This window comes from Colobus angolensis, unplaced genomic scaffold (assembly GCF_000951035.1).
Source record: "Colobus angolensis palliatus isolate OR3802 unplaced genomic scaffold, Cang.pa_1.0 Scaffold144, whole genome shotgun sequence".
Taxonomy (NCBI): Eukaryota; Metazoa; Chordata; class Mammalia; order Primates; family Cercopithecidae; genus Colobus; species Colobus angolensis.
The window spans coordinates 2,221,524-2,243,019 of NW_012114533.1; the positions used below are offsets into that span (position 1 = coordinate 2,221,524).

The window sequence follows — 21,496 nt, forward strand, 5'->3', positions numbered from 1 at the left end:
AATGGAACACAAAATTCCCTGTCTAAACATTGTACATTCGGGGCCTAGCTGCCCTTGAGGATGTCCTAGTTACACCCTCTCTGATACCTGTGGAGTTTAAGCACCATTCCTATAGCTGTGTCCCTTGGGAGGGGGTGCAGTGAGAGCTCTTAAAGGGGAATGCTTGCTCTGCCTCTGTGGCTTTTTGTTTGGGAAAGGGAGTTGGGATTGCAGGATTTAGATTGGAGGTCATGATGTCAGAGCACACCAGGAACTCCTAAGACTGTGCCTGAAGATGCCCACGCTGCCAAGTAGGGTGCTGGGGGAGACAGCGAGGGCAGTACAGGACACAGGCGCTCCTTCATCAGGTAGAGAGGAGGAGGTGAAACGGAGCTATTCCAGAATACAGGGGATGGCACTGAGGGATGCATAAGTCCCCTGCCTCCCTTGTCCAAACATGTTCTCCTCTGCCAGCCCAGTCAGCTTGGGGAGCTAGATATCAGAAACCTGAAGGATTCAGCCCACTTTGGCCTACTAGTGTCTGTAAGTCTCTGTCCTGAGATCCTGGGGCTCCTCCTATGTCTCGAAGGGATGAGGTGCCATCAAAAATAACTTGGCTGGTATAACAGTTTAGAGAAGGAAGTTCCACCTGTAGCCTGGCTGGCAGGCAGGTAGACATGAGGCTGAGAAGGGAAGCCAGATGTCAGAACATACTAGGCTAGCATGCCTGCTCCTAGCTTTCAGGACCCAATGTACAAATACACATATGTGTCATGTATGTATATGCGTGGACACTCAAGCACAGGAGGGAGGGGTTATGTGTTCTGCTCTTTGAAACCAGAGAGTGGAGGAAAAGCCTTATGATGGTACCTCCCCCACCCTAATAGGTTGCTACCCTCAATGGCCATCTGCCCACCAAGGCCCCTACCCAGTGCTAGGCAGATAGGCAAGTGGCAGGGGTGACATGACTCCACTAAAGCAGCAGCCCAAGGAAGTGAGGGAGGGGACAGAGGCTGACCCTCCTCAAAGCCCCTTGTTGTAGTAGACCACTTCTACGCTGGGGTTTTGCTCATGGATCTGAGCTCTCAGCTCTGGTTCCAGCTTGCTTACATTTATGGAGCTGCAACAGAACAGCACAGGCCAGTTAATGTCCCCTGAATCCAACCCCACTCAGGCCCAGGGATTGCCCTCCCACCTCCTCCCAGGCTGAAGAATCCTCTCCTTCTACTGCCAGAAGGACTGGCTCACTGTCATTCCCCCACTCCCAGAATCCGTGGAGTGCCTGCCAGGCCTCCTCCTGAACATACTGGAGGACCCTAGGTCAGCTGGTCCAGAGATGCAGAGTCCAATCCAGAGTCTCCCGCCCAGCCCAGGGACAGCACTTACCTCTTCTGGGGGAATAGGGCACAGCACAGGGGGGTCGCAAATACCAGGCTGGGGGAGACGAGTGTTGGAAAGGTTTGTAAAGCTTTGACCTTAGGGTGTTCCCTCCCTACACCCCACTCCATCCTTGGAGATTGCTCCTAAGGGTGGAGATTGATAAAAGCTGAAAGGACCTTTTAGGAATAGTAAACCCAACCTGGACATCTGGTTCTGAGGAAAGAGAGCCCCACAGCCAGGGCAGAATCAGGAATTAAATGGGCATGAATCTCCTGGATGGGACCAAAAGGTACATTTCCATGGTTTCCTCTTATAGATGAAGACTGGAACCCCCTCACTAAACTCTTGACCTTCAAGGACAGGGACCGCCCCCAACACACAAATACACACACCTATAGGTGTTCAAAACACACACCCACTGAATGTATGAATGGATGATGTCTATAAACATCTTAAAGACAATCCATACCTACCCACATCCACCATAGACAAAGCACTCCCCACACCCCAGCTAATTCCTTGCATACTTACCAGAAGCCCACCAGTGCCACCTGCAGGGGCGCCCCCAGCCAAGGGCGGCGCTGTGGAGAGACAGAGAGACAATGGAATGGCTTGTGTCCCCTGCCTCACTGTCACCCCATTTTACCCACCATGGCTCTATCCCATCAGCCTTGCCTTGGAGCCCTTAGACCTGTGGCCCTTTTCTTTTTCCCAAAGCAATAACAGGGCTGGGACCTCTAGATTGCACCCTTCCACTCCAGCCAGGCCTTTATGCTGATTACCTTCCCTGGCACCCCATGACACATTCTCACCTCTCAGAACTGGTTGCCATGGCACTCCCCGGCCCTTTTTTCCCTTCCCTCACTTCCTCCAGGAGCTGATTTCTTCAGGAAACCTTCTCTGAACCTCCACTTACCTCTTCCCATCCCAGTGGCATGAATCTGACCCTTTCCAAGCACGTCTCTTCCTTGGCACTCTTCTCAGTTTGCTCTGGCCACGGGGACCACCAACCTGTTCCTCAAATGGGCAAGCCCCTCCTGCTGCAGTGTCCTTGCTACTGACTATTTTCTCTACCCCAAACACTCTTCTCTGCATTCTTTGCCTCTCTCCTCATCCTTCAGGGCTTTAGAGACCCCTTCTCTGACCATCCTGTCTAAACAGCTATCCCCCATGAATCTCAATTACACTGTCCCACTGCTTTCCTACAAAGCACATATTACACTTTCTAAGAATGTATTTATTGGGTGCCTCCTTGTTTATTGGTTTCTGCATCAGACTATAAACTTCATGAGGACAGGGGCCTTGTTCTTGTTCAGTGCTGTCTCCTCAGCCCTAAAACATGCCTGGTGCATGGCACTCAATACATTTGTGAATAAATTATTCTGTGAATGAGCCAGGGCTTGTTCCTGTGCTTTGCTTTCGTGTCCTGTTCATGTCTGTGTGTGTGTGTGTGTGCGTGCACCCGTGTGTACCTCTTAGTATGGAGGCACTAGGGAGTGAAAGAATGAGCATAAGATCAAGTGTGACTGTGACAGTCCCCTCCTTTGTGTATCAGAAGCCCCTGGAGTAACACTGATGAAGTTGGTTTCCTTCCCTCGTCCTCTCCTCCTGCCCCCGCAGTGTTCCTTCACCCCAGCCCAGTTCATTCTTGCTGAATGAATGAAGGTGGAGGAGGTGGTGTAGGGGTCAGGAGAAGGGCTAGCAAGTCTTAGAGACTCAGACCAGGCTGGAGAGAGGGTTGGAGCCTGGTCACTTCTTCTCCCAGCCATCCCCCATTCCAGGACAGGAGAGGTAGAGTTGCCTACCTTCAGGAAGTCTTTCTTCTCCAGAGTGTCCATGATCAGTGGGGGGATGGCTGTGGGGAGAGCAGGGCCAAGAAGGAGAGTGCTAGTAGTGGAGTCAAAGTCAGGAACTGTGAAGGGTGACCCCCTCAAAGCTCCTCCCTCTCTCCCTAGAGTCCTCCAAAGTCCCTGAGAACTGCACCTGCTTCTCTCAGAGTCTCCTGTGCCCCACCCAGCCACTCCCACCTTACCCATGGCAGGAATCGCCATGCAGATTCTTGAAATCACCACCTGAAAGATTCCCTGCTTGGCTGCGGTCACCGAGTAGCCAAGCCTCTGACCTGCCTCATCAGCCACCGGGATGCCCACCTGCAGCTCTCTGCGAAGGGAGCGGGGTTAGGGTCAGATCACAGGCCCCGGATCCTGCCTGCAATGCCCGAATGGGCAGCGGCTCCTCAGGGTTCCCTCACACACCCCAGACTCAAAGGCTGGTTCTCCCACCTGAGGATCCCAGGGCCAGACTGAGCCAGGGCCCAGCAGCTCATGTCTGAGGAGGGAGAGGGATGTCCCCATTCTGAGGTGGTCTGCATGACTGGACACTGTGCTACATTATACCGGGCATGCATGTGCCAGGAGCCGGGGTCACTCACCTCTGCCTCATCAGGGGGATGTTGATGCAGTTGGCAGCTGCCACCGCTGCAAAGGGCACAAATCTGCCGACCAAAGGGGGCAGGTGCTGCGGAGGAAGGGTGTTGTTCAGTGGCCCTGAGGGCCATGGGGTGGTGAGGGACTCTGAGGAGATATAGGGGGCCTATAGGTCAGGACTGGAGGCGTGATGAGGAAGAAGGAGGCAGATAGAGGATGAATGGGGGGGTCAGGGGAGTAAGGGGCCTTTACCTTGGTGAGGGATTTGAGTCCCAGGGCCGTGGCCACAGCTCCAGTGGTGGCACTCACATAGGCTGTCCCCAGCTGCCTGTGGGTGGAAGAGCCAGGTCACCGGGAGAGGTGAAGAGTCCAGCAGGTGGCCCATTCCTTTAGGGATATGCCAAGTCCTCAATACATCAGGCGTAAAAGGGGAAGCACCTTGCAGAGGAAGCCCTCCCTCCATCTCCAGCGTAAACTTGTCTGGAAGCCCCAATCACACCCTGTGAAGAGGGGTGGGTCCCCCACAGCATGCATAAGAGGACCTCATGCTTTCAGTTAGGCAGGGTAAGTTGGGGTGGGGCAGGCTGAGGAGAGAGCGCTGAGCACTGGCTGCAGGGACTACAGGGAGCGGGAGAGAAAGGAGAGGGCACTGTGGGCTGGGAGAAGAGGGTCAGATGGGACAATGCAGCTGCTGCAGGGGGCCGGCTCTCACCTCACGGTGATGGGAGTGTCGCCACTGCGGTTGGAATAGTTAACAATGGCATTGAAGGACTGATTCACCCACTGCCAGAACACCACAGTTGGGGTCTTCCTGAGGGAACAAAGACACTCACTTCTGCCCCCTCTACAGTGGCCCTCATCTTTAGACCCCTGTAATGAAACCAAAGGTTATTCCCCAAGCCTAAGAAGGGACCCAGTTGATGGCCCTAGAACCTGCTCTGGTAACCCCTATGTACCCCCACCCCCATTTATACAAACGCACCTACTGTCTCTGTGGTGAGAGAACTCCTGAGGCTGAATTCTGAGGAATGGAAGGGATTCTAACACAATCTTTCACTCACCAAATTGGCCCAGACAAGAAGCACCTAGTCAAGCCGTGCTCTAGCTTAGGGCACTCAAAAGGCGGACATGGGACAAGACCTGCCTGTAGAAGGTGAGCATGCAGCCGGTGATGGTCATGTTCATGGGCACTTGGGCTGACATGCGGCCAATCAGGACCACCTTCTCCCCTGTGTCCGGATGGAAGGCAGAGTCATACACATACTTGGCCCTCCACAGCTGGTCCTCGGTGATCCCTGGGGTCACAACGCCAGCCCTGCAGAAGTTGGCAAGGAGCAGACAAGCTATCCCAGGGGGCAGATCTACCCTCACAGGCCCCATCTGCCCAGCTCAGGGTAACTCTGGACAGAGAACCGGGAACTTCAGCCCCTAGTCTCAGCATAAGGGAGCTCCTTGTCTTTGGAGGAGGGCCAAAGTTTCCCAGAAGTGGAGGCTCCTATTTCTATTTCCCTTCTAGCCACACGAAGAGGGGTATCCTTCTGTTTCTGCTAAAATCCTGGGTCATAGGTGATGGTGGTTTCCAATGGGTCAAAAATGGCTGCGAGCATTGCAAGAGTTTTTCCTCCCAAAGATAAGGGGAATTCCCTTCTATCTTACTGGGACTCCACTTTGAGCACCTCTATCCTTGCAGATGGTGACCCAGCGATGGGATAGGTCCCTGTAGAGGTCTGTGAAACATAGAGCAGCCCTTCCCATAAATATCAGTGCCATCTTCTCAACCCCAATGCTCTAAAATCCTTTGGGTTAAAGCTCTGTGATGCCAACAGAGGAGGCTAGAGAGTGAGGGGATTGAGGGACAGGGTCACCGTCAAGCTTGAGGAGGCAGGTACAAGACATACTATATTAATGCCAGAAAATGAGATCCTGGCACACAGGGTCAGACTGGGGGGTGGTCACCTGTAGTTCTGCACAATGTTCCGAGAAGTTTCCAGCTGTGCCGCGGACAGCAGCAGATTTCGAGGATCAGTAACAGTGAAAAAGTGCCGGGCTCTGCCCAGGAAAGTACTTTGGTCCCAGCGAGGTTCCTGGATGTTGATGTCTAAAGGCAATTCACCCATTTTCTGCAGGACAGACACAAGGTCAGAGCGGGAGTCCAAGGGTCCAAGGGCTCCAGCTAGGGGAAATTTTGGTGCCCCTGCCCTGGCCCCTGAGCTTATCATCAGTCCCTTTAAGAGCTCAAGGTGACTAGAAAGGTAAGCAAGGGTGTGGGAAGGAGCTGTTTCCTCAGCAATGTCCCCGCCCAGGGACCTGCAGCCACTGGAGGAAGGGGAGGGGAAGACCAGAAACAGGAAAACAGATCTCCTTGCGCTCTATCCTGGTACAGATTTTCATGAGGGAGGATTTACATATATCTGGTTGACACATGAGCAGCAACAAACATCTCAGCCACGTGTACTGCAGATTCACAAGAATATATAACACATATATTACACACTCATGCTCAGGTGAGCTTTAGGTCCCAGCTGCCCTGAGACCTGGATACAAATCCCCAAGGCTATTTTGGAAAATGGCATAAGACATCCCACACTCCAGTCCCTGATTGGAAGAGAACAAGGCCTTACTGGCCACCCAGGGCTTATCTGTTTCAGATCTCAATCAGGGGACTCTGATGTCAGCCATGTGTGTGCATGTGGGCACACACAAGTCCCCTCTACAGACCCATTTTCTCCAACTCACACTGAATGACTCTAGGCTCTCCCTGGTCTCTGGCCAGGTAGGGCTGGCACAGACACTCATCCACCTCTCTGAGCCACTTGCCTCCGGATAAGAGCAGGATTCAGTGGCTGCTCCCTCCACCCAGCACAGAGAGGAAAACCTGGTGCAGCCATCTGGCTGAGTTGGGCAGAATCCTACAGAATGACTAATCCTCTCCAGCCACACTTCCTCCCGCAGAGGCAGACACACCCTCCCCTCACACTCACATACCCACACACAAAGACACCATCATGCACACCCTGTCCAGACATACAGACAGAGTGGAGGTGTCCTGTATACACCGGCCCTCAAAGACTGTTACAGGTGCACACTGTGCCCACCTGCAGACACTTGAATGTGTGACTACACACAGCCCCACCCTGACATTCCTCCCCGCAACCTCCCTTGTGCCCTGTGGACCTCTATAGAGCCGAAGATACTGACTGCACCAGGATAGACAGTTTCAAGGCAGGCTTCCTTCTCTGACCCGCATTCCCGAACCCCGCCAGCCAGGGACAGCGAGCACTTACGCTTTCCAGGCTTCCCTGAAGCTCTCAGAACCGCCTTCCTCTCTGCCTCCGCTGTCGCCGCCGGGCCCTCCCAGCCATCACACGGGACGTCACGCGTGACGCCAACCAGCAGGGAGGGGCAGGAACTTCCCGGCCGCACCCACCCAGTGGGCACGGGGATTGGCAGAACCTGGGGGAGGTGGGTGTCATTCGAGGCGATCCCCCCCCCCACCCCAGCCTGGGCCACCGGGACCAGGCCCTAAGCTGCTTCCCAGAGCCAGTCCCACCTCGGGGATCAGTTCTGGCCCGCTCCCCAGCCAGAGGGAGGAGGGGCTGGAGCTGCAGGCGCTGCTCCCTTTGTTTACAATCCCCTGGCGGGCTTCAGCAGACCCCTAGCCCTGCAGCAAGAGGTCTAGGTGCCCAGAGAGAAAGCCCAGGGTGCAGGTGGACAGTGTGGAGGGGCGGTCCTCTGCTGGCGCGCCGGGAGGGACTCGGGTTACCACCTGGCTTGTTTACTTGATGGCTGCCTTGGCAATGGCCTCTGGCTGCTTGCCCCCCTGGGCTCCTACCCTAGTATCCACAAGCTCCTCTTGTAGCAGCGCGGCATTCGCATCACTTCACAGCCCTGCTCCTGTCGTGCCTGTGCCCCTTCTATGTCCCCAGCCCTCTCCTTGCTCTTCCTCTGTAACCCCTAGCTCCGCTGTGTCCCTGGTCTCCTTACACTCCCAACCCCTATCCCTGCACCCCAGACCGTAGCCCCACCCCTGGGATGTGGAGGGGCAGACAACCCCAGGAACCTCGCGGTCTGCATCGAATAAGTGCATCAGAAGGATTCTTAGGATTCTTCCCGTCCTGGCACCAGCTGCCCCACCCTGCGACCATTCCAGAACTGGGTAGCCAGAGACACCTTCTGACAGAGGAGAAGGATGGAAGTGAAGAAGGCACCCCCTCCGCCACACACATAATCACAACTCACCCAGTCACCACACAGCACACCTGCAGCAAACGCAGGCTCACGTGCCGCTCTGCCCGGTGACGTAGCCCCACGGAGGTCTCAAGGGTGCCCACGGAGGGGTGGCAATTCCAGGAGCCCAGGTAGCTGGCTTGGCTCAGAGAAGAGGTGCTTCTAGCGGGAAGGGAACAAGCCGAGACCCAAGCCCTAAATTTGCGGGATGAACTAGGGTGTCAGAACCAGAACTGGGGTGGGTAAGGAACTCCGCTGCCCGGGACCAGGTAACACCAGTCTGTCCCTGGAGCGCAAGGGAGGTGTGGGAATAGAATGACTGACGGCCCTACCAGCCAATGGGAGCCCAGGGAGGTGCAGGCCAGCCCAATTCCCGCAGCCTCCGCGGAGCGTGGGTGGGGTTTGCAGACTGCCACACTAGCTCTCGCCCGAGGGTGGTTTGACAAGGCTGGCGGCGCCACAGCAGCGACAAGGTGAGGGGGACCAGGCACAAAGGGGTGGGGGGCCTGAAGGGCCGAGTTGATATCGGGGTGCTTCATTCTGGGTCCCAGAGCTTCTCTGAGGGAATTGGCCTTGGGTTTTGCGCGGGATGTCGTGGGACCCCTCTCCAGCGGATCCTCCCCGCAAGCTTGGGAAAGGTTCATGCAGACTCTTTAGACCCGGAGCCGCAGCCTGGAGCCCGCGGGTGTCTGGGGGGCCTCCTCGGCCTCAGCTTTCTAAGGTCCTGAAGCCCTGTCCTCGAGGCCCAGCCCGCCCCACGCCGCCCCCACCCTATCCCGGACCACCCCCATACCCGCATATGCATGAGAGAGGTGATGCCATGAGCTGTCCCGACCTGTCTTTTGTCTCACACCGCTCTAAGCCCCAGGGCCCTCAGTAATCCCAACTCCACTGTCAACCTCTACTGAGGACTGAGGACGGGAGTAGATGACTCAGCCGCCAGCAGCGATGAGGGGTGAAATGTTCCCACCTGTCTTGTATAAAGTCAGCGAGAGTCCACGATGGTGCCTGGATGGGGCAGTTCTCTGGTCTGGGGTGAGGCAGGAGGGGGGCCTAAGGCATGGGAGGGCAGGATGCTTAAACCAGCAGGGAGGGGTGGAAGTTTTGGAGGGCAGCAGGGAAAACATTTACACCCCTCCCTCATCCCTGCTCTCCCTGCCCAGGCCTGGAGCTCACACTTCTGAGAGGCATCGCAAGCAAGGGCCTTCACCTTACTGAGACCCCATCCCCTCAGAGAGGCTCATGGAGCTCGAAGCACGCGGGGCTGGCCTCTCCAGAGCTAGCAGATTCCTTCTGGACCTGTAGGGTGCCGCCCTAGCCCAGCCGCCATGGCGCAGGGTTTCGCAGTGGGCTTCGACCCACTGGGTCTAGGAGACCTAAGCTCCGGCTCTCTGAGCTCCATCTCCTCCCGAGGCCACCTAGGCAGCGACTCAGGCTCCACCGCAATGCGATACCTGCTAAGGAAGCAGCAACGGCTGCTGAACGGGCCCCCCCGCGGAATCCGAGCCTCATCGCCCATGGGACGCGTCATCCTCATCAACTCCCCCATCGAAGGTGGGGGTGGGACCCAGCCACCGGCCTGGGTTGGGGAGGGTGGGGGTAGGGGACAGTGGGAACTCAGCAGGAGGAGGCAGAGCCTGTATGAGTGGGGGAATTCAAGAGATGGGAGTCACAGGGAGGTGGCAGGCAGCCTGGGAACCCATACACTCTTCCTCACCTGCTTCTTCTCCAGGCCAGTCCTGCAGGGGTCCAGGGTGGTAGAAGGGTCAGAGGAGGGAGAGAAGGCCATGGCAGCAGGGAAAGGCATGCGTGTGGTATGCTAGCCCCAGGTGGGCAAGGCAGGGAACTGGACTGGCCTCTTTCTCCCATGGGCTCTGCCCTTCTCCAGATCCATTGGGTGTACTTCTGGGGGATGGGGCAGGATAAAGGAGGACATCCTCCATCAACCGGTCCATTGTGTGACAAGCTCTGTGCTGGGCTGCGAGGAGTCAGTGCCCAAGAGGGTAGACAGAATTCAGGGCTTCAGTGCTGAAGGAGGGGTATGAAGGCAGCACAGCAAATGTTCAGAAGAGGAGGGTTGAGGGTGGAGAGGGAGCTCCATCAGGGAAGGGGAGACCTAAGCTTATGTAGTTGCTTAATGCTGCTTCATGGAGCACCAATTCTATACCAGCCCTGGGGAGGTGTTACAAGGGACCTAGAGAGAAATCAGGCTCCCTCTTCACCTTCCAGAAATCTACAGTGTAGCAGGACAGAGCAACAAGAACAGCTGGTGACAGGGGTGAGCTATCACCAACAAAGGCTGGAAATGAAAAGCATGGAGCATGGTGGGTGGGCACTTAGGAGCCAGCCTGGCTGCAGTGACAGATGTGAGGCGACTAAGAGCTGGTGAGCAAGACAGGACCTTGAATGCCAGGGGCGGAGCCAGGCCCCCTGAGTGTGGGCTTTCTCTGGGCAGGACCAGATAAATATCTCCAGCTCCTCTCCTCTTTCTTAGCCAGCAGAGCTGCCCTGGCTGGATCCCAGACTGGACTCTTCAGGCCCTGTTCCTCCCCGTCTGACCCAGTGGGGCATCTCTGTTCCCCTCCCTAGGCCACCGGAACAGGGGTGGGCATGTTGCTCAGGGAACAGGCTTTCCTCCACCAGTGGCTTGGCACGCTCACCCCTGTCATACACCAGTCTATGCCTCACCCTCTGGTGAGCAACAGGGCACTGCTGAGGGTCACCGCAGTCATTCTGTTCAGGGAACAGAAGTCTCCAGGGTAGTTAAGAGACATTGGGGAAAAGGGAAGCAGGCACAGCAGCAGTCTTTATTAGTCCCATTCTATGAAAAGAACTATGCTATTCTCCCTCTGATACACACTGTCTCTCTCTCTCTCTCTCTCTCTCCCTCCCCCCCTCCCTCTCCCCCTACCCCTTCCCTTTTCCCATGTATGATGCAAGGGCTGTTTATACTGTCCTTTTTTTTTTTTTTTTTTTTTTTTTAGAGGGAAAGGGTCTTGCTCTGTCGCCCGCCCAAACTGAAGTGCAGTGCAATGGTGTGATCATAGCTCACTGCAGCCTCAAACTTCTGGGCTCAAGTGATCCTCCAGCCTCAGCCTCTTGAGAAGCCAAAACTATAGGCATGCAACACCAAGCCTGGCTAATTTTATTTTATTTTACTTTTTGTAGAGATAGAGTTTCACCATGTTGCCCAGGCTGGTCCTGAATTCCTAGGCTCAAGTGATCTTCTGACCTCAGCCTCCCAAAGTGCTGGGATTATAGGCATGAGCCACTGTGCCCGGCCTATACCATCCCTCTAAAGATCCTCTTCCAGGGTTTCATGATTGCTTTCTCCCTCTGCCTCATGCTACTGCCACTGTGCAGCCAAGGAAGCAGGATCTCCTAGCAAGTGAGGGACTGGGGAATTGCTCTGACCACTTGGCTTCTCCTCTGACTGGGCTGGGACCCTCTGAGTTCAGAATTCTCCCCTCTGCCTGAGCGCAGACATCTCCCAAGTCCCGGCAGCCTGGAACCCTGCCCCATATTATTATGTAGATCACTCCCGGGGAGTAAAGTAGCTGATAAGGAATAAACAGTGGGAAGAGGGACATTGCCACCTATATCAGCCCCATGAGACCCCACCAGCTCCTTAAACTCAATTGGTCCCAGAGAAAATACATTACCTTTAATCCAGGAAAGCATTACCCTTAATGCATTTCTCCTCACTCTCCTAGTTTGTCCATCCATCCATCCATTTACTCTTTCACTTATTCAGAAAAATACTTATCAAATACCAGGTGCTGTCCAACATATTGGAGATATACTACAAGAGAATTACGAAGTCTCCACTATGATTGAGCTTACAGTCCAGTCAAAAGAGACAGATAAATAACCCCAATAAGCAAACAATGGCAAAGGATGAGAAGAGTCAGAAGGTGATCATCTGATGATATGACAGAATGGTGCTTCTCAAACCTCAGATGCCTCAGAATTGCCAGGAAGGCTCATTCAGGGATAGATTGCAGGGCTCAGTCCCAGAGCTTCTTGGTCCAGTGGGTCTATGGTAAAGCGAAAGAATTCCTGTTTTTAGCAAGTTGTCAGATGACACTGATGCTGCTGATACAGCACAACGCTTTGAGAAGCCCTACAAGAGGGAATCACTGGCAGGAGGGGTAGGATACTCCAGGAAGCCTTCTCCGAGAAAGTGGTGTCTGAGCCAGGAGGGAAATGAGGAAGAGGAGCTGACCTTCTAAAGGCCTGGGCAGGAGCACTGCAGGCAGAGGGGACACTGGAAGGGCTTGACCTCCACGAGGAACAGGAAGATCAGGGTGGCCAGAGCTCAGTGAGGGAGGGAGGGTGGAAGGGAGGACGGAGGGGTGGGCAGAGGGAAGCCCAGGCAGGGCCTTATAAGGCATGGTGAGGAGACTGGAGTTCTAGAAGCAGGAACAGGTGTTGAAGTTTTTAATCAGGGAAAAGACATGATCTAATGTAAAAGCTGACTCTGGGTACTGTATAAAGAATAGCTAAAGGGGGCAAGAGCAGAAGCAAGGATAGTGCTGAGGCTGTAGTGGAGCACCTGGAGGAGAGGCTGGGGCAGTGGAGGTAGAGAAGTTTCCATCCTTGCAGGGCCCAGGCTCCTGGAAAACCTCAGATTTCACATTCCCTGACCCAGGGCCCTAGGGAGGCCCCAGTGAGGCCCTGAGGAGAGAGGGTTGGGAGCAAGGGAGCAAAAGGCTCCTTGGCTAAGGCTGTAAGTGGCCTGAGATCTGTGTAATCTAATCAGCTGGGAAAGCCCTGGCCCCCCACATCTGTCCTGCACCACCCCTTCCCACAAGCTGCCCTTGGGGATTTCTTTCTGAGCTGCCCCGGCTGTGCCCTGTAACCTGACTTCTCTTAGATCAAATTGAAGAGTGAGTGTGTGTGTGTGTGTGTGTGTGTGTGTGTGTGTGTCTCTGTGTGTGTGATTTCTCCCTGTCAAACACCTCTAGAGTAACCCTTACCCACGAAGAAATCTCAGCTTCTCACCTGGGACCCAATTTACCCCTCCAGCCTTCTTGCTTTTCTGTAACTGGAAGGCCTCCTCAAGAGCCCACAGCTGAGCCTCCCTGGCTCCTTCCCCCTCATCAGTGCCCCTCCCTTTCCCCTCACCCATCAAAATCCCACCCATCAGAGTCCTTACAGAAACCTTACCTGGCCCGGGTGCCTTGGCTCATGCCTGTAATCCCAGCACTTTGGGAGGCCAAGGCAGGTGGATCACTTGAGGTTAGGAGTTTGAGACCAGCCTGGCCAACATGGTGAAACACTATCTCTACTAAAAATAGAAAATTTAGCCCAGCGTGGTGGCACATTCCAGTAATACCAGCTATTGGGGAGGTTGAGGCAGGAGAATCGCTTGAACCCAGGAGGCGGAGGTTGCAGTGAGCCAAGATTGAGCCATTGCACTCCAGCCTGGGAGAAGAAGTGAAACTCCATCTCAAAAAAAAGAATCCTTACTTACTTGACAGGTTCAGCCTTTAGGAACCCCCTTCCCCACCTACTTTCCCCAGTGTGATGGAGAGGGCCGCCTTGGGCACATACATATTGCAGTGTGGTGTGGCTTGGGGTTTCTTTCCTCATGTAGCCAGGTAGTTCCTAGAACCCTGACTTCCAGAATCACAGAGTCTAAGAGATGGAAGGGTGCTCAGGGATTCCATAACATCCCAGAGATTTGCTAGGTCTCAGCTTGCATGCCTCCAAAGATGGGAAGCTTACTATCTGTCTTAGAAAATCCCTTCCATTTCAAGGCTGGGGCAGTGGCTCACTCCTGTAATCCCAGCACTTTGGGAGGCCAGGGCAGGCGAATCACGAGGTCAGGAGTTCGAGACCAGCCTGGCCAACATGGTGAAACCCCCATCTCTACTAAAAATACAAAAATTAGCCGGGTGTGGTAGCACATGTCTGTAATCTCAGCTACTTGGGAGGCCGAGGCAGGAGAATCACTTAAACCTGGGAGGCCGAGGTTGCAGTGAACTGAAATCGCATCACTGCACTCTAGCCTGGGCGACAGAGCAAGACTTTGTCTTGAGGGAAAAAAAGAAAGAAAACCCATTCAATTTCCAATAGCTGAATGTTTTAGAAAGTTTTTCCTGACAAAATCTGCCTCTGTCTAATTCCACTATGTGAGCAAGAGTACTGCAGGCAGGTTCTGTTTACACAGATGAAAACATCGAATGCCTTCCACTGGGTAGCTCTACAAGCATTTGAAGATAGAGCTAATATACTAATTTATGCTGCAAGCTGATGAGGCCAGACACCCTCAACTGTGCCCCATAGAACAGAATCTTGAACCTTCTCGTCTGTCCATCTGACTCTCGGATTAACAGAATTGTTTATTAATTTGGCTACCCCCAGGCCCATGGGCATGTGAAGCCCAGAAAGCATTGATATATATATATATACACACACACACACACACACACTCATACACACACACTAAGAAGGAAGGAGAACATCTTTTTCTTTTTCTTTTCTTTCTTTCTTTTTTTTTTTTTTTTTTTTTGAGACAGGGTCTCACTCTGTCACCCAGGCTGGAGTGCAGTGGTGTGAACACAGGTCACTGCAGCCTCGACCTCCTGGGCTCCTGCCTCAGCCTTCGGCGTAACTGGGACCACAGGCATACACCACTACACCCGGCTAGAGAATAGTGTCTTTAGCATAGAGTCCTGTCCCGCTGATCTCACCTTCTTCCACACCCTCCTGGCCCATGGTCTCAAAATCACTCAGAGGGGGCAGGACATGTGGCTCACACCTGTAATCCCAGCACTTTAGTAAGCCAAGGTAGGATAATTGCTTGAGGTGAGGAGTTTGAGGCCAGTCTGGGCAACAAAGTGAGATCCTGCCTCTACAAAAAATTTAAAAATAACCCAGGCACAGTGGTGTATGCCTGTAGTCCTAGCTACTTGGAAGGCTGGGGCAGGAGGATTACTTGAGCCCAGGAGTTTGTGGCTGCAGGGAGCCAATGATCACACCACTGCACTTCAGCCTGGATGACAGAGCAAGACCCTGTTACTTTAAAATAAAATAAAATAAAATAAAAATCACCCAGAGGGGCCTTAAAAATGGGCTGACCTGCCCCACTGCATTTAGGCCCCTACATGCCTGTGTGACTGTGCCCAGCAACCCAGCCTTTGCAGGCCCCAAGTTGGGGAACCCAGGGGCCCTCAGTGCCCGCAATGAACATGGGGGCATCCCTAAATCCCTGTCCCCACAGCCAACAGTGATGAAAGTGACATCATCCATTCAGTCCGGGTGGAGAAGAGTCCATCAGGGAGGCTGGGCTTCAGCGTGCGTGGGGGCTCAGAGCATGGCCTGGGCATCTTCGTCAGCAAAGTGGAGGAAGGCAGCAGTGCAGGTAAGCGGAACCCCCAGGTTGAAGTCCAGGCTTAGGATGTGACTCCAACCTCAGTGAATTGCAGGGGATGCTGCTGTCAGGGACAGAAGGAAGAGTCCCCAACTCTGGAAAGCCTGACTGATGGGGGGACAGGGCTCACCCTCAGGGCAGAATGGTTTAAGGGACAGATCCCTAGGCACTGGGAACACTCAGCCCCTGCTCTGACAATCCCCACTCTGACTGAGGAGATCAGTTGAACCCGAAGGAGCTCCATTTGATGGGAGAGGCTCAGCCCCCACCCTGGGGACCCTTCTCCCGAGTGCCCCATGCCAGCCACTCCCATCCTGTGGTGCAGAGCGGGCTGGCCTGTGCGTGGGGGACAAGATCACGGAAGTGAACGGGCTAAGCCTGGAGAGCATCACCATGGGTAGTGCCGTGAAGGTGCTGACGGGCAGCAGCCGCCTGCACATGATGGTGCGGCGCATGGGCCGCGTGCCAGGCATCAAGTTCTCCAAGGAGAAGACCACGTGGTGAGCAGCAACTCCCTCATCCTAGCCCTGGCCGTGCCCCAGCCCACCCCAGCCCTACCGCCACGCAAAACCCACTGAGGGGAGAGGCTTCTGCTCCTCCTGCTCACAGGCACAGGAAACGCAGGGGATCCAAAGGCCTTACCTCAAAATAAGGAGAGACCACATCTCTCTCTTGCCCTCCTCCAATGGCTCTGCTCTCTCAGATCCCATTGGTCCTGCTGCCACATTGCTGCTGCTCCTGCTGTGAAACCCGGGGGCAAAACACCACCTCCCCCCAGGGGTGCTGTAAGGATTAGAACTGGGACCTAGCCTGGGCAACATAGCGAGACCCCTTCTCTAAAAAAAAAAAAAAAAGCCAGGTACAGTGGCTCAAGCCTGTAATCCCAGCACTTTGGGAGGCTGAAGCGGGTGGATCACCTGAGGTTGGGAGTTTAAGACCAGCCTGACCAACATGGAGAAACCCTGTCTCTACCAAAAATAAAAAATTAGCCAGGCGTGGTGGAGCACGCCTGTAATCCCAGCTACTCGGGAGGCTGAGGCAGGAGAATTGCTTGAACCCAGAGGCGGAGGATGTGGTGAGCCGAGATCACACCATTGCACTCTAGCCTGGGCAACAAGAGTGAAGCTCTGTCTAAAACAAAACAAAACAAAAAAACTGGGCATGGTGGGCATGTGCCTGTAATTCCAGCCATTCGAGAGGCTGAGCTGAGGTGGAAGGACTGCTTGAGCCCAGGAGGTTGAGGCTGCAGTGAGCCATGATCACACCATGGTACTCCAGCCTGGGTGGACAGAGCAAGACCCTGTCTCAAAAAAAAAAAAGGAATGGTTCTGGCACATTGCAGCTGCTCAATAAAAAGAGGCGATTTAGGCTGCTTTCCCAGCTAATGAACCTATGTCCCACTGCAGGTCTCAGGCCTGGGGAGTCCCCCAAAGGCAACCCCCACTTTCCCAGCAGTTGTCAGAGCTGCTGGGAGGGTGGTGGGTGGCAGCGGATGGAGGACCCCGCCTGAGGGCCCCCTGCTGTTGTCCAGGGTGGATGTGGTGAATCGGCGCCTGGTAGTGGAGAAGTGCAGTTCGACACCGTCTGACACCAGCTCAGAAGATGGTGTCCGGCGCATCGTCCACCTATACACAACCTCCGACGACTTCTGCCTGGGCTTCAACATCCGTGGGGGCAAGGAGTTTGGCTTGGGCATCTACGTGTCCAAGTGAGGGCTGAGGCAGGAAGTGTCTTGGGATAGAACTGAGAATGGGGCGTGGAGTAGGGCCTAGGCTGGGATGTGGGGATGGTCAGCAAGTGAGGCCTGGCCAACCACCTGTCTCAGTGAGGGCCTGGGAGGGGCGGGAGGCCCCAGTAGGAGGGTCAAGGAGCTTGACTGGTACAGTCTTGTGTCCAAGAGAAGGGGGTCTGGAGTGGGGTGAGGGAGGGCAGGCCAGGGGCCTATCAGACTGATGCTTGTCTGGCCTCAGAGTGGACCATGGTGGGCTGGCCGAGGAGAATGGCATCAAGGTGGGGGACAAGGTCCTGGCGGCCAACGGTGTCAGGTTTGACGACATCAGCCACAGCCAGGCCGTGGAGGTGCTGAAGGGCCAAACGCACATCATGCTGACCATCAAGGTGGGCAGAACTGTGGGGGTAGGGAGAAGCGAGGCTAGAGGAGGGGCTCCCCAGGCCACCCTACTTCTTAATTATGCTTGGCAATTTATGACGTTCCCACAGCCACTAGAAGGTAGATAGGCATTGTTCTCATCCCTGTTTTGAAGAAGAAGAAACTGAGATTCAGAGAGGCACAGCAACTCACAAACAGGTCACTTACTCAGCTGGTCAGTGGCTGGGCCTAGTTCCAGTCCTGCTCCCCACAGTGCTAGAGTGGTGCCCCTTTCTTACGAAGGGTGGAGGCCTAGGGTTGAAAGGAACAAATGTCTTGCCCAGAAGGGAGGGGTGGTGGCTGTGGCTTTGGGCAGGACCTGGGTGGTGGGCATCCCCAGGGCATAGAGCAAGGAGGTCTGGGCTGGGACCAGAGGTTGGATTTCACAGGAGGTGGCTGGATTCATTATTCATGTGAGTCTCACACTTGTCTGAGGATCAGGTCTTCTCATTCCCGCTCCTGGAGGAGATGCCACCTCACTCTCCCCTGGTGTTTAGCCCTGGCCTCTGCTCTACCATTCTGTTTCCCCAAGCCTTCACTTGGAGTGAAACCTTCATTGGGTGCCTCCTCTGCTGCCCTCCCCCACCCATTTCTACCTCTCCCCCATCCAATTTTTTTTTTCCTTCCTCTCAAATTATCCCAAACATCTCTCCTCACTCCCACTCTGCCCCTCACTCATTCAACAGCATTTTTGGGTACCCTCTATGTGCCGGCCACGGTGCCAGGAACTGGGGCTGCAACAGTGAACAGGACAGATAAGTTCTCTGCTACTGGAGGGAGACAGATCAATAAACTAGATGCTTGCAGATGTTGACAAATGCTCTAAGGAAATTAATAGAGAGATGGAATGGAGTAATTCAGGAAGGCCCCTGTATCTTGGGGTCAGGGTGGCCTCCAGGCAGAGTGAACAGCAGGTGCAAAGGCCCTGAGGTACAAAGGAACTTGGCATGTTCAGAAAGAAAGTGGCCTGTATGGCCAGAGCATGATGAATTTGGAGGACAGAAATGAAGTTGAACGTTTACTCCCATCCTGTCACCCCCGCCCCATTCTCACTCTCCGTCCTCACTGCTCCCCCTTCCCTCCTGTGCCCACCATTCCCTCCCCAGGAGACCGGCCGGTACCCTGCCTACAAAGAGATGGTTTCTGAGTACTGCTGGCTGGATCGATGTAAGTGGCTCAGATCTCCAAGGTTGGAGGGAAAGGGTGGAGGCCTGAGGGTGGGGCCTGGATCTCTGAAGAAGAAAAGGGCCAGGCTCGGTGGCTCACATCTGTAATCCCAGCACTTTGGGAGGTGGGAGAATCGCTTGAGCACAGGAGTTCAAGACCAGTCTGGGCCATATAGGGAGACCTCGTCTTTACAAATAATAATTTAAGCCGGCCATGGTGGCTCACGCCTGTAATCCTAGCACTTTGGGAGGCTGAGATGGGCAGATCACCTAAGGTTAGGAGTTCGAGACCAGCCTGACCAACATGGAGAAACCTTGTCTCTACTAAAAATACAAAATTAGCCGGGCATGGTGGCCCATGCCTGTAATCCCATCTACTCGGGAGGCTGAGGCAGGATAATTGCTTGAACCCAGGAGGCAGAGGTTGCAGTGAGCAGAGATCATGGCATTGCAGTCCGGCCTGGGCAACAAGAGCGAAACTCCATCTCAAAAATAATAATAATAATAATTTTAAAATTAACTGGAGTGGTGGTGAGGGCCTGTGGTCTGTGCTACTTGTGAGGCTGAGGTGGGAGGATTGCCTGAGCCCAGGAGTTTGAGGCTGTGGTGAGCCAAGGAGCTGCACTCCAGCCTAGGCGACACAATGAGAGACTGTCTCAAAAGAAAAGAAAAGAAAAGAAAAGAAAAAAACAAAGTCCAGCACGATGGCTTATGCCTATAATCCCCAAACTTTGGGAGGCTGAGGTGGGGGGGGGATCACCTGAGGTCAGGTGTTCGAGACCAGCCTGGCCAACATGATGAAACCCCATCTCTACTAAAAATACAAAAATTTGCTGGGTGTGGTTGTGCACACCTGTAATACCAGCTACTTGGGAAGCTGAGGCACAAGAGTCGCTTGAACCCAGGAAGTAGAGGTTGCGGTGAGCTAAGATCATGCCATTGCACTCCAGTCAGGACCATAGAATGAGACTCTGTCTCAAAAAAAAAAAGAAGGAAGAAGGAAGAAGGAGGAAGGAGGAGGGAGGAGGGACGGGAAGGGAGAAGGGAGAAGAAAGAAGAAAGAAGAAGAAAAAGAAGAAAGAAAGAAGAAGAAAGAAGAAGACCAAAACCCTTCACACAATCTAGAGATATTTCTGGACTCCCCTCTGAGAATCTGCGGATAAAATGCAGGCTCTCCTAGGGTCTGGAGTCCCTGTGGGTGATTGGAGAAGTGACATGCCTTAGGGCAGTGGCAGCATTTCGGAGCAGCGGGTTCCCCACCACTGCGGTTCTAACCCAGGCTGCTGCCTGACCTTGCCTCCTCCACCCCTAAGCCCAAGAGTGGTATGCAAGTCCGGTAGGGCCCTGAAGCAAGCCCGCTGACCCCTGGCTTCCCTACTCCCTGCAGTGAGCAACGGGGTGCTGCAGCAGCTGTCCCCGGCCTCTGAGAGCAGCTCCAGCGTCTCTTCGTGCGCCTCCAGCGCCCCCTACAGCTCAGGCTCCCTGCCCTCGGACCGCCTGGACGTCTGCCTGGGGCCGGAGGAGCCCGGCGGCCGCGGCCCAGGCTGGGGGCGGGCCGACACAGCCATGCAGACGGAGCCTGATGCCGGGGGCCGGGTGGAGACCTGGTGCAGCGTGCGGCCCACAGTCATCCTCAGGGACACCGCCATCCGCTCGGATGGCCCCCAGCAAGGCCGCCGCCTTGACTCTGTCCTCTCTGAGTCCCCCAAGACGGCCTTGCTACTGGCCCTCAGCCGACCCCGGCCCCCTATCACGCGCTCCCAGAGCCACCTGACCTTGTGGGGTACGTTGGAGATGGGTGGCTGCTGCTCCCTCCACAGCCTCTGGTCCAAAACCTGCCTTACACCCTGTCCTGGGCTCAACCCTCCCTTTGCCCCAGGCCTTGACGCAGCCCCTGCCCAACCCAAGCTCCAGGCTGCTCAGACCCTGCTGTGGGCTCCACTTTAAATTAGTCCTGGACCCCATACTCACCCTTAGTCTCAGCCCCTGTTCCCCGAACCAGCCCTTACCCCAGCCCCTGGATGCTGGAGTTCCCAGGCCTGTTTACACACACAGTCGCTCACACTCACATGCACGCATGTGTGCCCTTCTCCAACTGGGCCTCAATGGAGATTCCTTACATAGCCACAGCTGTGCGGTGGGGGAAAGGGTCAGAAAGTCGGAAGAGGAACCGCACTCCCACCCCCGCACAGCTGCAGATCCGGTCTGCCCTCTCCTCTCCCTTCTCTCTGCCCCTCTCCACACCCCTGCCCCTCGTCCTTCCCTTCTGCCCATCCCTCCAGCACCCCCGGTTGCTCCCTCGTGTCTGCAGAGGAGAAGAAGCAGCGGAAGAAGGAGAAGTCGGGGTCCCCTGGGGAGAAGGGTGCCCTGAAGCGCTCCAAGACGCTGATGAACCTCTTCTTCAAGGGAGGGCGTCAGGGGAGGCTAGCAGGGGATGGGCTCAGAGAGGCCTGGACACTGGACAGCAGGATCCCGGCCAAAGCTTGCTCTCACCTGGACATAGAGAAAGGTAAGTAGTGGGTTGATCAAACAGGAAGACAAGGTCAAGTCCACTAGCTTCGGCATCCAGCCGTTCTGAGTTGAGATCCCACACCGCCTTTTACCAGCTGAGTCCCCACTCAACCCCTGAGAGCCTGAGTTTTCTCATGAGTAAAATGGGGGTAAAAATACCTACTTATTTTTCTTTCTTTCTTCCTTCCTTTCTTTCTTTCTTTCTTTCTTTCTTTCTTTCTTTCTTTCTTTCTTTCTTTCTTTCTTTCTTTCTTTCTTTCTTTCTTTCTTTCCTTTCTTT

At 54.7% G+C, this 21,496-nt stretch overlaps 2 protein-coding genes across 3 annotated transcripts in view; one reads left to right on the forward strand and one right to left on the reverse strand.

Moving 5' to 3' along the window:
* Positions 1–6: 6 nt before the first annotated feature.
* On the reverse strand, positions 7–8,352 carry SFXN3 (sideroflexin 3). The gene is made up of 12 exons (XM_011935524.1): positions 8,025–8,352; positions 7,070–7,238; positions 5,742–5,905; positions 4,926–5,100; positions 4,498–4,592; positions 4,038–4,113; positions 3,791–3,876; positions 3,392–3,519; positions 3,165–3,214; positions 1,891–1,940; positions 1,366–1,413; positions 7–1,099 (listed from the first exon to the last, which is right to left on the reverse strand). Exons 3-12 carry the CDS (start codon positions 5,900–5,902, stop codon positions 1,003–1,005), a joined length of 966 nt encoding a protein of 321 aa, XP_011790914.1. The 5' UTR covers positions 5,903–5,905; positions 7,070–7,238; positions 8,025–8,352; the 3' UTR covers positions 7–1,002.
* Positions 8,353–8,400: 48 nt separating this feature from the next.
* The window catches only part of PDZD7 (PDZ domain containing 7), a 24,089-nt gene continuing 10,993 nt past the window's right edge, over positions 8,401–21,496 (forward strand). The window contains exons 1-10 of one of the 2 annotated variants that reach the window (XM_011935522.1): positions 8,414–8,485; positions 8,875–9,047; positions 9,176–9,566; positions 15,241–15,381; positions 15,716–15,890; positions 16,922–17,098; positions 17,361–17,508; positions 18,646–18,706; positions 20,093–20,488; positions 21,017–21,214. In XM_011935522.1, coding sequence (XP_011790912.1) covers positions 9,341–9,566; positions 15,241–15,381; positions 15,716–15,890; positions 16,922–17,098; positions 17,361–17,508; positions 18,646–18,706; positions 20,093–20,488; positions 21,017–21,214 — 1,522 coding nt within the window. In that variant the 5' untranslated portion in view covers positions 8,414–8,485; positions 8,875–9,047; positions 9,176–9,340. Of the gene's footprint in view, positions 8,486–8,874; positions 9,048–9,175; positions 9,567–15,240; positions 15,382–15,715; positions 15,891–16,921; positions 17,099–17,360; positions 17,509–18,645; positions 18,707–20,092; positions 20,489–21,016; positions 21,215–21,496 lie in introns of both variants that reach the window. The other variant, XM_011935523.1, reaches the window with a different exon arrangement.